The sequence below is a fragment of the Zea mays genome, chromosome 2 (assembly GCF_902167145.1).
Source record: "Zea mays cultivar B73 chromosome 2, Zm-B73-REFERENCE-NAM-5.0, whole genome shotgun sequence".
In the NCBI taxonomy this organism is placed as follows: Eukaryota; Viridiplantae; Streptophyta; class Magnoliopsida; order Poales; family Poaceae; genus Zea; species Zea mays.
The window spans coordinates 115,886,507-115,903,020 of NC_050097.1; the positions used below are offsets into that span (position 1 = coordinate 115,886,507).

The 16,514-nt window shown below is 40.2% G+C and overlaps 2 protein-coding genes across 2 annotated transcripts; one reads left to right on the forward strand and one right to left on the reverse strand.

The window, feature by feature from the left end:
- Positions 1-7,386: 7,386 nt before the first annotated feature.
- Positions 7,387-9,760, reverse strand: LOC103648870 (uncharacterized). The gene is made up of 6 exons (XM_020548964.1): positions 9,617-9,760; positions 9,194-9,528; positions 9,030-9,095; positions 8,853-8,933; positions 8,677-8,748; positions 7,387-7,398 (listed from the first exon to the last, which is right to left on the reverse strand). Exons 1-6 carry the CDS (start codon positions 9,672-9,674, stop codon positions 7,387-7,389), a joined length of 624 nt encoding a protein of 207 aa, XP_020404553.1. The 5' UTR covers positions 9,675-9,760.
- A 3,383-nt stretch (positions 9,761-13,143) lies between these two features.
- Positions 13,144-15,988, forward strand: LOC100281754 (terpene synthase 7). The gene is made up of 7 exons (NM_001154674.2): positions 13,144-13,356; positions 13,562-13,829; positions 13,955-14,336; positions 14,431-14,649; positions 14,809-14,944; positions 15,145-15,393; positions 15,537-15,988. The coding sequence occupies exons 1-7, from the start codon at positions 13,234-13,236 to the stop codon at positions 15,831-15,833; spliced, it is 1,674 nt and encodes a 557-aa protein (NP_001148146.2). The 5' UTR covers positions 13,144-13,233; the 3' UTR covers positions 15,834-15,988.
- Positions 15,989-16,514: the final 526 nt, after the last annotated feature.

Sequence of the window (16,514 nt, forward strand, 5' to 3'; positions counted from 1 at the left end):
ATTTTTATGGCAGATCCAAAAAACATGGCGGCCGCATGCATGCGGTTTTCTATTTTTATATAGATCCAAAAAATATGGCAAAATGCATGCATGAGTCAAACACGTTCCCTTGCATGCGCGTAAATTTAGAAAATATATGTGTGGTGGTTTCTATTTTTAAATGCTTTATTTCCTCCATAAATTTAGGATCGCTGCAACAGTCATGCAGCTAGACTCGTAAGGACTATTTTATGATATATACTGATACTAAATATGCTATACTGTGTAGATAATTATACAATTCGGTATACTGCGTACAAATCTGTTACCAGCTGCATGCACACGAAATTATGATGGAAAAAATGTGCAATGAAATGAAATTAATTGCATGTATAGAAACAAAAAAATCATATTTAATGTTTTATTTGCTTCACAAATATAGGATCTTTCCAACAGCCATGCAGCTAAACACATTAGAACTAGTTTATGATATATACTAATACTAATTATACTACACGGTGTAGGTATTTATGCAATTCGGTACACTGCGTAAAAAATCTGGCATGTTGTTCACTGGTGGACGCATCTCCAGGTTGGAGCGTAAAAACCTTAAGTTTTGAGCATAAAATCCCTCAATTATAAGCGTAAATACCGAGCCAATGTGAGAGGTTGATAGCTCTAGTAGGTTGTTATTACGGTCCTATTTTTATGGCAGATCCAAAAATCATGGCAGCCTCATGCATGCGATTTCTATTTTTATACAGATCCAAAAATTATGGCAAATCGTGGGAGTTTCCATTGCATGCGCGCAAATTTTGGATTATATTTTCCTTTCCAGTTCATACGCGCAAAAAATGGATGACATGAGTCACATAGAGCATAAATTCTTATATAACGTCGCATAAATACTTACAAATCTGGCATTTACGAACATAAATGATTTGATTTTTTATGGTAATTACGAACGATATAAATCAAGATATTGCCTTTCCAATGTGCATACAAAAAATATGCATGCAACAAACTGATATATGAACTTCGTGTTCAAGCATAAAATCGTACAGTTTTTAGCGTAAATAATACATGTGGTAGGCATAAAACACAATAATCGAAAAGAAAACACAAATCGGAGAGGTAGTCGCCTGAGGACGTCGTCGACGATATAAGCACAGATGTATGTCGTCATTCGGGCCGCCCGAACTGCGCCGGATCGGAGGATGTCATGCGCAATCGTCACTGCGCGCACCTCGCACCTTCCGTAACGCCGCTCGAACCTCACGCCTCGTGTGTTGCCGTCGCTACTCGCACATCGAGGGGCGCCGCTTGCTCGCCGGTCTTGGAACTGCCGTCGCCTCGGGGTCCTGGGGACGCCGCCGCTTGCCCGCGCTCACCCTCTGAATCGGGGAGCCGCCGCAGCCAACCTGGGAACCGCCGCCTCTACTCCGGATCGAGGAACTGCCGCCACCGCACGTCGAGGTCGGGGAGCCGCGGCCACCGCACCCACTGGCCGAGGGTCCACCGCCGCGCGCTATCGAGCAACTGTCGTCGCTAATGAATCTGGATGGAGCGTGAAAAACTGAACCCTAGCACTCCGGATTTTCTTTTATAGACGCCTGGACCTGGTTCGGCTCGACCGGATTGCACAGTCTGGCTTGGGCTTCATCTAGTTATTGGAAGCCCAGGACTCATATATATATATATATAGTTATAGTATTAGGAGCCCTGGGCTTCCATTAATGCAGGGAGCCCCTGCCAGTCTAGTTGTGCCGGGCGCGGGTCGACGTGGCAGGTGGTCCGAGTACCGCGCACATGCACCGATTGAAGGTGGGTCGTACGTGCGCACCCTCTATTACCATTTATGCATCCGTTTCATTCAAATTACGTATGCATAAACACGTAACTGACACGGTGAGTGCGTATGCTCCGCGCGGGTTTTCCGGCCTCGTGGTCACGACCCGCGTTGTAGTTGGCCGCGTTTATACTTGCATATTATGACTCCAACCGTTTCATAAATTGACACGTCGATGCGGCTTGGTCGGTGTGGTGTAGTATTTGGGATTTATGATTGTATACTTCGATGTTAACAACTACATATCATTTTGGGATTTATTATATTACGCAATTTGGCGTGGGTCTTGATTAATTATTTTTTGTAAACTGTTTACGATACTTTGCACAGCTATTTATGCTTCTTATGATCACGCAGTTACCAAACCTTCACCCTGACTGTGCGCTGACTAGTGGACCCACGGTCCCTCGCCGCTCCCCCGCGGGCCGACCGAGCTAATAATTCAGCTCGGGTCCACCCACAACAGACAACAGACACAAACCCTAAAAAAATCAGTTCCTCCCCGTCGCCGTCATTCGCTCCTGCAATCGCCATCGACGACCCCCCCCATCTCTTCCACCGCCGTAATCTCCGCTGTTCATCGATTCACCGCCGTCGTTCTCCTTCCCTGGTTCGTTTCCCCTCTCATTCTTTCGAGTTCCCCCCATTCTTTTACATAGTTCATTCGCTAATGTCCATCAGGTTCGCCCCGCCCCTTCTACATCCCTTCAATTGATTCGAAATTAATTGAATCGCCTGATTATATGTAGTATCCGATAATGCCTTCCAATTTTTTCAATTGCATATTTGTTACATTCTGTTCATTTTTATATAGGTACTGAGTGTTGTTTATAAACACAATATATTTTTTTACAATAGCAATCAATAGATTAGTGATGTTATTGTACTGTGTTATTATTGTTGTTTCTGATAGTTATACTACATATACTTTTATTAATTATATTGCATAATTTATTTATGCACACTATGTACTGTTTTATTTAAATGTGAGTTTTCACATATCTGTTGTTATGCATTCCTTCTTCTCATTTACGTTGTCTACATCTGTTGTTATGCACAATACACACACTATACATACCCCAACAGTTTCATAATGTTATTTTTATTCAATTATTATGTATGGTATAGTATTATTTCCTGATGTTCTTTTTCATTTACTTAGGTTGTTCTACCCCAAAAAATGAAGTCAGTTGATCGTCCTCCCGCTAATCCCAAACGCATAACAATTGAGTCAAGCCAAGAATTCTTTACTGTTGAGATACCACGGCCGGCCTCTATTGGAGTTCCGACAAACACAAAGCATTCTGATCTGTGTCCTGCACCTGTCGAGAAACCATCTGTTATTTATGAAGCCAATGAACAAACTGGATCTGGCAATGACGACGATGACTTCATGACACCTACAAAGAAGCGTAATGCTGCTGGAAGTCATATGAATATCTTACGGAAGACATGCACAAAGAGGCCGAAAGTAGTAGAAACTCCACGGCAAGTTATATGTTATACTTATGATTTCATATATATTAAATACTAATTAGTATTCAATAATTATGACCTGATACAACATATTAGATATTATTTAGTAGTATACAGTAAGGATGAATCTAGTCGAATTTTCACGTTAGGTTCCAAGTTCTGAATTGCATTTACAATATCATATTTATTTTACAACTCTTGGACACTTTTTTATTGTCTACACATAATGCAGTTTAGTTTATTTAACTAGGTATTATGTTATTTTAGTTGCATCCCTTACATTATGAGTGCTAATTTTATAGCTCATGCCACATTTATTTCATTGTTTTCATAACATTTAACATACATTATTTTCAGAAACTCAATGTTAGATGCAACCCTCAGGATGTGATTATAACTATTAAGATATTGAATGAGAGGCAACGACAAGCCGTTGCTAGAAAAGGATTTTCCAATATTCTTGACATGACACTTGATGCACTGGGTAGCCGTTCTCATCTTCGTTGGTTGATGGATAAGTTGGACCACAAGGATATGACTATTCGCCCTAGAGTTGGCAAGGAACTAAAGATTACGAAAGAAACTGTCCACCTTATACTAGGCCTTCCGAATGCTGGCGGTGGTAAGCCACTAGGAATCGATGAAGCAGTGGCGGGCAATAACTTGAGGGCTGAACTTGGATTGTCCAAGGATGAGTTTGTTGTTGCATCTCTTTAGGACCGATTGAGAAAAGGAAATGATGATGACCTCTCTATCAGATGCTTCTTTTTGATATTGTTCAATAGATTGTTGTTCCCCACTTCCAGCTGGGGCATATCTAACCATGAAGTGTTATTGACGGAAGAAATGGACCGTTTCCACGAAATAGACTGGTGCCACTTAATTTTTAACGACCTATGTGAAGCTGCACAAAAGTGGCATACAAGAAGCACTTCTAATGTGTCCACGACGATATATGGATGCTCAGTTGTCATACTAGTAAGTAAATAACATTGGACTGTTCATTTTTTTCATATCGAATTGAATCTATTTTACTTGCTCAATTACCATCCATGATAGTTTAAATTAGTTATTGTTTTTTTGTAGTTGTACTATTTGGACCACTTGCATGATGCTGCAGCCCCCCCCCCAATAAACGTGGCACACCCCGCATAAAATTCTTTGATAAAAACATTATCCAAGCTCTGACAAAAGCTGATAAGAGGAAGCCACGCCAAAGCGGTGAACCTTTTGGCCATTGTGAGGTATGTCATCTGTACATAAAATAATAGGAATGCATTACCCTGCATAAATATGCATTTGCTGTTTTTAGGTGAATGTTTATGCAGGTAGTATCTCTATTAGTTTTCGTACCATTCTGAATAAACTCGTAATAGACACCATATACTTCATTTTTCAGTGGGTAACACACTTTATTTATGGTTATCTTTCATGTATTTAATTATATTACAAATGTTTTTTTCAGTTCTGAAGCTTTTCTGAAACTTGCTATTCTGTTGTCCCTAGTGTGCAGTTTCAATCAGAGGTCAGTTTATGTCAAAACATACATCCCATATGTGTCCATAAATTCCATATGTACATTACAGATGTTTTATGTAATATTATATCCTTATGTTTCTAATAATTAATTATGATGCATTATCATTCATTACATCACAGCATAGGGACAGGACAAACATTTTTGATGTCCCTCGTCCCGATCCTTGTGGCCATCATACTATTCATATCCAGCTCCCTTTGATCAAGGATATGCTTTCAAGTAAGATAAAGCAGCTCCAACCACGTGACCGACCAAAATTCATTGAAAAGTTTGTTGAGTATGATTCTGAAGTTGGCAAAGCGTGTTCCATCATAAAAAGTACTCTTACCAAGATGGTTGTGAAGCAGTATGAACTAGCGGACACATTTGCTGAGTTAATTGATGATGTCCTTCGCGCGGAGTCTGGCGACCCAGACAATGTTGCGGAAGCGCCTCAAACAGATAAACCTCCATATATATCTCAGCATATGTCGTCAGGTTACCTTCACTCATTGTCATTTATTCAATTCATGTACTTAACTCTATGCATTTATCAGTTCTTGCTTTTTGAATACTACAACTTTTTAATTACAGAGGAACAGATCCATGAGGGTACCCAGAATACCCAGGACATGACTATGCCTTCACAACTGAATACGGAGTTGACAGGTACCCAGTTTGAAGAAATACACGAAAAGCAACAACAAATGCGTCGTGCATTTGAGGGCTGCCCTGACGATTTGGAGACGAACATAACCCCAAATGCCGAAAACCAGGTATTTTATGCAGTCTGATTATGGTTACATTACATGTTAATTTCCAATTTTCATCCAAAATATTAGACAAAACCATAATAATGTAGACAAGATTTCTGTTTTAATGTTGGCAATAATATGCCGAGCGACACAAACATGTCTCATCGACATGTACCAGACTGCAATCCTATGAGCTCATTTCCGTCTTCCCACTTGCCGATGTTTGACGCCACACCGCAAAAACATGTATATGTTTCAGCTTTGTTTTATCCATTGTAATCTCAATTATGGATTATATTTAATTGACACATGATTGAGGCTTAAAACATAGTATCATTGTTTCTTTGGGTCAGGGAGGAGACATTGGTCCATCTCATGACACTCCAACTTTCACGGGCCCCCTTTTTGATCAGACACCTAGTGGTCATGTAAGTAATCCAGTTATACATTTATTGCATGCTTGCTTCTCATAACTCATTCATAATTTACTATACTCTCTACCTGCATTGTGTTTCAGGTTGCAGATGGTGAGGAAACACATAGCTTGCACACTACACATGACCACTCTCTGCCACGTTTAACAGAATTGGACTGTGCTCGGTCGCTTCGTGCTTTTTTGTGCTCCTCAAAAACTGACCCAAACAGGTTTTTCTTTAACTATTAAGTCAAAATAACATGTAGTTTGTTGCTTACATATATAATGAATAACATATCCTTTTTCATTATTATATAGGAAGATCATAGAATTCGATGAATGTATTGGAAATTGTCTCGATATACAACAATCATTTGCAGATGGGATGTGTCTGGATAATGTTTTCATGCAGTGTTTCATCATGGGTTTTCGCCATGACAAAAACAATAATTGCTTGTCCATCAACAAAGACAGACTTGTACTGGATGTCAATGTTGGTGTATGTACAATTCACTAATACCTATTTATTTTTGCAATTGTTTACATACAGTTTTATATGACACAGTAATTATGATTATGCAGATTCTCCTCAACTTTGAGGAGCATGAACGGTACAGTAAGTCTCCTCAGACTTTTGATCAAACTGTCCTTGATGCTTATCTAGACAAGACCCTGCCCCAACTGGACAATTTTGGTGACTACAAAATGGTATACTTATTTATCTTTGTATCAACGCTCTCCTGTTATGCAATTATATTCATCGCTCAGCTACACACTAATGTTATCATTCTGTTTATATAACTCCTGATATTTGACAGATTATGGTCCCTATTCTTCATATGGGACATTGGACATTGTATGTCATAAATATCCAGTTACGATGTATTCACATTTTAGATTCAAATCCATATGGTCCGGAGTTGGGTGGTACTTCATGGAAGATGTTTCATTACTCCCAAAAGGACATAGGGACCAGGAAACTACCATGGGCTAGGGTTATAATGAACAGATTGAACAAATCTTTGCAACAAGTCCGGCCCAATTCACGCATCCCAAAATTTGGAAATTTCCCAATTGACATGCCACCTATGTGTCCCACCATGATAGCTAGATCTAATGACTGTGGCTTTTTTGTCATGAGATACATCCAGTACTATGACTATACGGATGGTTCTATCAAGCAATTTATAAAACGAGTGAGTCATTTTATGATTATGCTGTTTGTATTTATACATTCAACATTTCAGATATAACTTATTCACCTCGGGATAATGTGTATTATGCAGGAAAACTCTGGTGACCTACGATCTCTGGCTCTACATTACCTCACCTTCCATAGCAAGAACAAGTGCCTCCCGTTGCCTCCAGAAATTCAAAGATTCAAGTTTGGACGCTAGCTGTGTCCCTGGATCAACATTTTGTGAATCGCAACTGTTTGATATGGAACAAACATTTTGTGGCTTCCTTGTTATGGAACAAGATGTTGTGAAGCCAAACCTCCTTGTTGCATGTCTATGTAACCGTATTGAAACTTTCTATGTTTTTCACCCAAGCTATCAAGACACTCATGTCTAATGCAGTTTTTAGATAAAAATTTGGCCTATGTGTGTTAAACAAGTTATGAAACATCTTCAGTTCAAACTTCGACTGTTTGGTCATATTTATATCAGTGATGTACTCACTAGTTATTGTTATTCTCTGATTTCTTCACAAATCTATTATTTACCAGTATGTGTCACAAATTCTTATGTCTAATAAGAATTACGCTGTTTTGTTAGTTCATTTACGCAAATTTGTACCCAGTTTACAATAATTTTAATTACATACGAATTACGCTGTTTTGTTAGCTCAATTATGCAAATCTGTACAGCCTTATTGTTTTGTCAATAACTACTGGTATCATTTGTCTACTCGCACACATGTGTAATAAAAATTATGTTACTACATTAAATCACAATTTATTGTGTCGTTTGTTTTCTTCACAAAGACATTTTTAGCCAGTTTTTGCCACCAAAATTTGTATAGCGTCGAATTACGCTGTTTTCATAACACAATTACGCATATTTCGTATACAGTTTACACAACATTTCAATACATGCAGTAAATCATTATTACTCATACTTTGTGAATATCGACTGGTTCCAGCATTTATAAATTCACCCATAGTTGTAATAACAAGTATGGCACTACATTACATTTGTCATAAAATATGAAATCATCTACTCCCCACTAGATGAATCATTGTCTGTGACACCTCCTTGATGTTTTTTTGAAGTGCATGCCTCATTCCAGTTTGGAGCGCTAGATGAACCCTTGTTCCTAGAACCTATGGGCCGCCCTCTCTTTCGACCAGTAAGGCTGGCCAACCGAAGCCTATTCTCCTCCACAGATAGACAAGTGCGACTATTGTGACCATCAGCAATTCCACACCTTTGACACTTTCTGTTCTTTTTTTTGTCTCCTTTTGCCCCCAACTTAATAACTCTTTTTCGGTATCACTGATTGTTCTGCCCTTTGGCTTCGCGTTATCCGGTCTTCTCAAGCTTACTCCACTCACATTAAAATCTAGCTTCTACAATTAAGAAAAAAATATGATATTTTTAAATATTAGTACTTAAATCCAATTATTTGTATGTAATTTTAAATAATATACATGCACATGCGTTTTTAATAGCACCATTACCTTTTTAATAGTCAAATCTGTACCACTCACATCAATCAGTGCTGTGCTAGTGGTCAATTGTCCATAATCGTGCTGCACACATATACCATTATTAATCATTCATAATCAGCAACAAGGTTCAATCGTTACTATTTTGTATTACAACAACTTTTTCCTCTTTTATAATCATGTATTACCTGTTCCAATATTTGTTGTGGCATAACACATTGGGTATCGCTCACACCACCTTCTTGTAAAGTAGGCACCAATTGAATTACCTGTCAAATAATACGATTGACAGTAAATAGGTTTGTTTATGACAAATAGTACACACCATTATGCATAGTAAACATCATATAACATATTACACATACACCAGCCTGCGCCATTCTTGTCGTTATATTATCTCCCATCATGTCTCTTACATCATTCATGTCGCCCTGTATCAGGCAAGTTTCTCATACTTTCCATTCACCAAAACTTATAACTCAGTATATCAATTAAAATACACGGCTATTACAATTAATATATTAAATACCTGTATTCCTTCGCCATCACTAGTACTATCATCACCTTCAATATCTGGCTCCAACCGTGAAAGTAGCAAAAGCAGTTCATCCATCATCTCCAGGGCTCTATCATATCCAGCCTTTGAAAGACTTGCATGATGTACTACTTTCATTGACTTTTTAAGCAACATCTTCTGCCTATATGATTTAGTCTCACCGTCTTTACCCTTCAAATTCTTATCATCCCTTGAAAAAGTCACATCTTGTATAGCAGAGTAGGTGTATCTCTGAAGGATGTATTCCGAAGGTATTCGATCAATTTGAAGATGCATAAATGTTCGTAAAAGATGCACACAAAGCAGACCTACAACAAAGCATGTAAAAATGTCTTCGTTTATGTTCACTCATTATAATTAAACATTTTGATTCAACAATTACGCAATATGACATACCTGTATGCTCCCAATGCTTGCATTCACATTCATACTTTCCAGCATCTACATCAGCCATTACTTTGAATTGGTGTTGCCCCCACACAATCTTATTTGACCTTGAAGTATGCTGAACCACCCATTCATTCACACCACCATCTGGATCATGTGATATCTTGTATGCAGTAGCATATTTTAAAGACTCGTGAAACTTATTCATTACAGCCCTTGTGTATGTCCTCGCTACACGTATCTCAAACATATACAATGTATTTGTTTCCTTTTGGCCCTACAGTAGACAAAATTATACGTTATAATACGGTACGTTAAATATTATGATATAATAATATTCTATGTACTCACCATGCATCCTAGTGCCTCTTTTGCCTCTTTCATCTTCCTACTGTGTAGAAGCTTCAACATTTGCTTGGCGAATTGATGTAGTGGCGTGTTTGCATCGACATGAGCACTTTTGACGAGTTTGTTCATGCTCTCGCTACGCTGTGTAGAGACCATCAACCCACAATAATCATGTTTAAAAAAAGCTGGTATCCAATCTTTACGAATTTCATACATTCTGGAAAGTCTGATGTTATCATGTAGATGGAAATCATCAATCAGCATTGCCCAGGCAGTCTCAAACTCAGTTACAGTTAAAGGATGATGTATTATAGATTGGAACCTTGTTTTGAAATCCTCTTCCTCAAATCTAGCGTACAACTCGTTCAAATACGGCATATACCTGTTCTGAACATGCCACAAACACAAACGATGGATTGTGTTTGGAAATACCCTGCCTAGTGCAACTGGCATTGCTGGATCTTGATCTGAAATCATATATTTTCACAACATTATGCAACACATTACCAACTATAATTACATTCAATACAATCATAGTAGAACGTAATAATTGTTTAGCTTATTAATCATACCTGTAAGCATTACTCGTGGTCCTTCAGCTCCCATGCATGTTTTGAATGCATTGAAAACCCACTCGAATGTGTCTACAGTTTCGTCACCCAACAATGTGAAACCAAATACGGTGCACTGCAGATGGTGGTTACAACCAACAAACATTCCCAGGGGTTTGTCATATAGATTTGTCTTATGAGTTGTATCAAAGGTAACTGCATCTCCAAAGTCAATGTAATCTGCTTGCTGGCTAGCATGGGACCAAAAAATGCTCAAAATCTTTCCTTCTTGGTCTAGTTGGAAGTCAGAGAAAAACTGTGGGTTATCTTTTTTACACAATGCAAAAAAAGATAGGAGCTTAGACACATCATTGTCATTTCTTTCTCTTTGTCGCGCTTTCTTCCTGTGAACATTAAACAATATGCCATAGTCAATACGTACACAACGTCATTATGTCATTATATCAGTGTAAATAACAAAATGACTTACAGGTTGATCATGTCTTGTGTAGTTAACGGTACATTCTCTGGTCCACCATGCATTTCTGAAACAAAATCCATAATACAGTGTTGCGGAATCCTCCTTTCTTGCATCGCACTAAGGAACTCCATGTATTCTGGATCATGTGTCTTGTTGCACTGTAACTGATTCTTTTCTGTATCCTTTCTGAAGAACTCATGATTATGTTCCAAATGAATAAGATCAATCCGCACTGAAATGATATTCTCTTTGGCATCGTCATAGATTTTTTTAAGTTTCATTCCAGCTCTGCATTGTGTTCGCTTGGAAATTGTATTTCGCACTTTTGGAGTACCATTTCCTCTTTCGGCACGCTTGCCTTCCATTGAACAATTCAACCACTTGCAATTTTTTCTCTCCCTATATCTCTTCAATGGAAATCCAACTTCATATGCATATCGGCTATAAAATTTGTACGCCTCGTCCACATTACTAAATGTCATACCCACCTTCGGTACCAATCGTTGATCTATACTATCATCCTATTCAATTAATGGAGTCGTCATGCAGTGCACATATATAAAAAATAAGCTTCTAGCATGGCGAATTTCTAGGACTTCATAAATTGCACGGACTGTATAACTAATACATGTGTATTCGGTGAAATCATAACTTGCACGGAAATTGTATAACAAATACATGGGTATTCCTTTGAACTTACATGGCTTTGGAGAATGTGTGGTGTGTCCTGCTCATGTTCACCAATTGTCCGCATGGGTATCCGCTGACTTGTTCCCACCAAACTTGGATGAACTGTGTTGCCTTCTTCAACAATTCCTGGCGCCGGTAACGCAGCCGGTGGAGTTACAGCATTCCTGCCATCGGTCGTACAGGGTGTCGTCATCGCCGTATCTTCTCCACACTGCTCCGATCCCCTGGCCGTCTCCTTTGTGTATGCCCTAACTCTTCGAGAGCTATGAACAAAAGCTGCGGCGGTTGTGTGTAGGCCGTTTTTTTTCACCTCCTATACTCGCCTAAACCGTCCTGGCCTATATTCATGGCATGATCCAATATCCTGCGCGATTTGCTGCGCAGTTTGCATGTCGCGAGATTTACGTGAACTATCCGTTACGATTACATGACCATTGTGTTACATTTCCATAAACATGCATCACCCCATCGTGCGACCGCCCCACGTTCCAGAACGACGCGCGCGTCACCCCACTACCCGATCTGACCACTCTCGTCCCGTCAGATGCGAATTTACGCAGTCAATAACGGCAAAATACGCAAGCATAACGCGCGTCCCACGTCTACACACCCGACCACCGGCCCCTCGTTACCATTTATGCATCTTTTTCATTCAAATTCCTTATGCATAAACGCCCCACCTTGAATCGATGCATGCGTGGGTAGTCCCACCACCTGCCACGTCGACCCGCGCCGAATTTACGCAGCCAATAACGGCAAAATACGCAAGCATAACGCGCGACTCACGTCTCCCCACCCGAGCCCCGGCCCCACGTTACCATTTATGCAGCTTGTTCATTCAAATTCCGTATGCATAAACGCCCCACCTTGAATCGGTACCTGCGCGCGGTAGTCCCACCACCTGCCACGTCGACCCGCGCCCCGCACACCTAGCCAGGCCGGGGCTCTCTCTAGTAATGGAAGCCCTGGGCTTCCATTACCTATATATATATATATATATATATATATATATATATATATATATATATATATATATATATATATATATATATATATATATATATATATATATATATATATATATATATATATATATATATATATATATATATATATATATATATCCTCTCCGACACAACTGCTATGGATTAATCAATTCAACTATATTTTTATATCAAGATGAGTATGTTTTAACAAATTAGCCTCTAAAAAATAAAGGCTGGCGCTTTGTACAAAAGGTAGCCAAATAATGTCTGCCTTGGCATAGCCACGCATGCTTGTCTGCCCTGGCATACATTAGATATTAATTTGCAGGCATTACAGATAGGGGATCCAATGGAATCTTATATCAGCCAGCAGCTAGCCCTGCACTTGTGTCTGTCGATCTGTCGGTGCATTGCATTGCATTACATTACAGCAAGCTAGGTTGGCCTTTAAATAGAGATCCATATACACCGTCTCCTATAGCCACGCAACACCGCAGCATTTCTTCTTCTTCTTGTCAGTAGCTGTGGCCTGCACAGCTAGCGCCACTGTACCGCCATTGTTTTGTTAGCATGGCCCCGAGTAACATCGTCGTTCAGAGCAGCAGCACTCCGCCGGTTGCCGGCGGCGACGAGGAGTTCGCGCCGTCTGTATGGGGAGATTTCTTCGTCACCTATGCCACTCCCGTCTCACAGGCACGCAACGCATGCATACACATATCTCTACCAAAAGCTAGCAGCTTAACTTCTGCGTCGTCGTCTTCCTCGATCGATTTCGCTATTAATTAATTAATTAACGGGCATATATATATATATATATATATATATATATATATATATATATATATATATATATATATATATATATATATATATATATATATATATATATATGATGCAGGCATCAGAGCAGCGGATGAGTGAGAGAGCGGAGCTGCTCAAGGCGCAAGTACGTCAGGCGTTCGATGCTGCCAGCATGGATGTTGCAGGTCTGATCACGTACGTCGACACCCTCGAACGCCTCGGCTTAGACAACCACTTCCGCGACCTCATCGGAGCTGCCCTGGAACGAATCGGAGCTGAGGAGCTGCCGGAGCACGGCGGCGGCCTGCACATCGTCGCGCTTCGGTTTCGCCTGCTCCGGCAGCATGGGATATGGGTATCTACAGGTAACTATTTTTTTAATAGAGATTCTCGCAAACACCTTCTGTTAGCTACTGTATACATGTGATATAGCTAGTAATAATCACGTGTGTGTTTTGAATTAATAATATACACGCACGTACGCATGCAGATGTGTTCGACGCGTTCAGAGAGGACGCGGGCGGTTTCTGCTCGAGCCTCTGCAGTGACGACCCTAGGGGTCTCCTGAGCTTGTACAATGCGGCTCACATGGCAGTACCCGGCGAGGTGGTCCTCGACGACGCCATCGCCTTCGCGAGGGGCCGCCTCCTGGACATCATCAGCAAAGGCGAGGTCAGGTCACCGGTGTCAGAGCAGATCACACGAGCCCTCGACATCCCCCTCCCACGATTTACGAGGCGGCTGGAAACCATGCACTATATTGCCGAGTATGAGCATGAAGAGGCACACGACGGCCTGCTGCTTGAGCTCGCTAGGCTCAACTTTGTCCTTGTGAGAGCGCTTCACCTCAGGGAGCTGAAGGACCTGTCACTGTAAGTCTTCTTTCATGTATACAAACATGTATATCTGATCTGCATGCATATTGAAAAGATTCATGATCAGCAATTTTGTTTGGAACGCATGCAGATGGTGGAGGGAGCTCTACAACACTGTGAAGCTCCCGTACGCTCGGGACCGTATGGTGGAGATCTACTTTTGGACCTGTGGTATGCTTCATGAGGAGGAGTACTCCCTGGCACGGATGTTCTTCGCCAAGACGTTCGGGATGGTGTCACTGATGGACGACACTTTCGATGTCCATGCTACTCTAGACGAGTGTCACAAGCTCAAAGAAGCTATGCAGAGGTAGTCTGCCCTTATTTTATGTTAGCCGCCAGTGCAAATTTAGCTCCGGCTCAGCGTCTTCCTTCTTCTTGAGAGATGTTTTTTGCTAATTAAACATCATCATCACTCCTAATATAATGCATATACTTATTACTGATGGACCCTGGCCCATGCATGCAGATGGGATGAAAGTGAGGTCTCCATTCTACCCGAGTATCTACGCTTGCTGTATATCAAAACACTTAGCAACTTCAAAGAGTTTGAGGAGATCTTGGAACCGAACAAGAAGTACCGCATGGCTTACACAAAAGAGGCAGTATGTTCATATATTATTAATTAGATGCATAATAATATGTGTATTCAACTGTATACTTCTTAACATGGAATAAGATAGATATATATATATATATATATATATATATATATATATATATATATATATATATATATATATATATATATATATATATATATACATAGTTTCAACTAATTGAATAATTAATGTGCATGATGCAGTACAAGTTGTGCTCCAAAAACTACCTAAAGGAAGCCATCTGGTCTAACCAGAAATACCAGCCAAGCTTCAAGGAGCATGAGGAGCTATCAATCATGACCTCAGGCTTGCCGATGCTCACGATCCTAACACTAATGGGCTTCGGTGACGAGGCAACCCCGGAGGCGTTCGAATGGGTAAGCAGTGTTCCTGAAATGGTCCGCGCTGGTTCGCAGGTCACTCGCTTCCTCAACGATTTGTCTTCTTACAAGGTATACTATATACCCATAAGTATAAGCATAAGCATGCATATAGACAGGCCTTGCATGATTTGATTCAACATAGAACATGCAAATACATACTCTGGTATATATATACTCACCATATATCTATACAAACAAACATGCAAATGCAGTTGGGAAAGAACAAGAAAGATATGCCTGGCTCTGTGGAGACCTACATGGTAGAGAATGGCTTAACAGGAGATGAGGCTGCAGCGGCAATCGCGGCACTTCTAGAGAACAGGTGGAGAATACTAAACCAAACAAGGATGGAGATAGATCACACGCTACTGCCAGCGGCGCAGGTGGTGCTCAACATGGCGAGGGCAAATGAGATCATTTACCTCCACGGCAGAGACGCCTACACCTTCGGTGCTGACCTCAAGGACCTTGTCACCACACTCTTCCTCAAGCAAGTGCTCCCTCTCTAGACAATACTCTGATCACACAACTAGATTGGCTATATAACGATTCTCGTGTTGTATTACGCTTTGTGTTTCATTATGCACGCTATATATATGATCAATGTACCTGTTTCTATCATATTGATGGTAATATAATATTCTAAATGGATATAGTTAACTTACTGTGCTCAATGTATCCTTGCCATTATGCATATCATCATATTAATATTGTTGGCGACTCGTCTGACCCCCTCGTCCCTAGCGTCGCATCGCTCGGTGCTGGCGCGGTGCTGGGTTACCCGGGGCGAGTCCGCCTGGGCCGGTTACTCACTCGTGGGTCCCTGAGTACCCTGGGATTCGTTCCGACACATCTATATAAGCATTTTATGATATCTTTATGTTCATGGCTAGTATATTTAATGTAATGATGTTTTACACCACGTTCTGGATCTGTATATATATACCAGCCATTTAATTTGGTACCTGCAACTTTCTAATTTATGTTTTACATCATGCTAATGATCTATCTGGCTGCCATTTTATAGATGTATACATATCTTTCTTACCCTATATATCTTCAGCAGCTTACCATCTCATCTCCTATCGTATCTACTAGTTTAAACTTCACTTTGTAAATAGTAAAAACAGTGTTTTGTACGACCATATATATGACCATATATATACACACATGAGACAGCCTTATGTTTT

Excerpts from the sequence above, each read along its gene's own strand:
- LOC103648870 (XM_020548964.1), bottom strand. The coding sequence starts at position 9,674 with ATGGCTGATGTAGATGCTGGAAAGTATGAATGTGAATGCAAGCATTGG. Across the intron at positions 8,934-9,029 it reads CAAGAATGGCGCAGGCTGGT|GTAATTCAATTGGTGCCTAC; the intron begins GTATGTGTAATA and ends ATTATTTGACAG. Across the intron at positions 8,749-8,852 it reads CACAACAAATATTGGAACAG|CACGATTATGGACAATTGAC; the intron begins GTAATACATGAT and ends ATATGTGTGCAG.
- LOC100281754 (NM_001154674.2), top strand. The coding sequence starts at position 13,234 with ATGGCCCCGAGTAACATCGTCGTTCAGAGCAGCAGCACTCCGCCGGTT. Across the intron at positions 13,357-13,561 it reads ATGCCACTCCCGTCTCACAG|GCATCAGAGCAGCGGATGAG; the intron begins GCACGCAACGCA and ends TATATGATGCAG. Across the intron at positions 14,337-14,430 it reads GAGCTGAAGGACCTGTCACT|ATGGTGGAGGGAGCTCTACA; the intron begins GTAAGTCTTCTT and ends GAACGCATGCAG.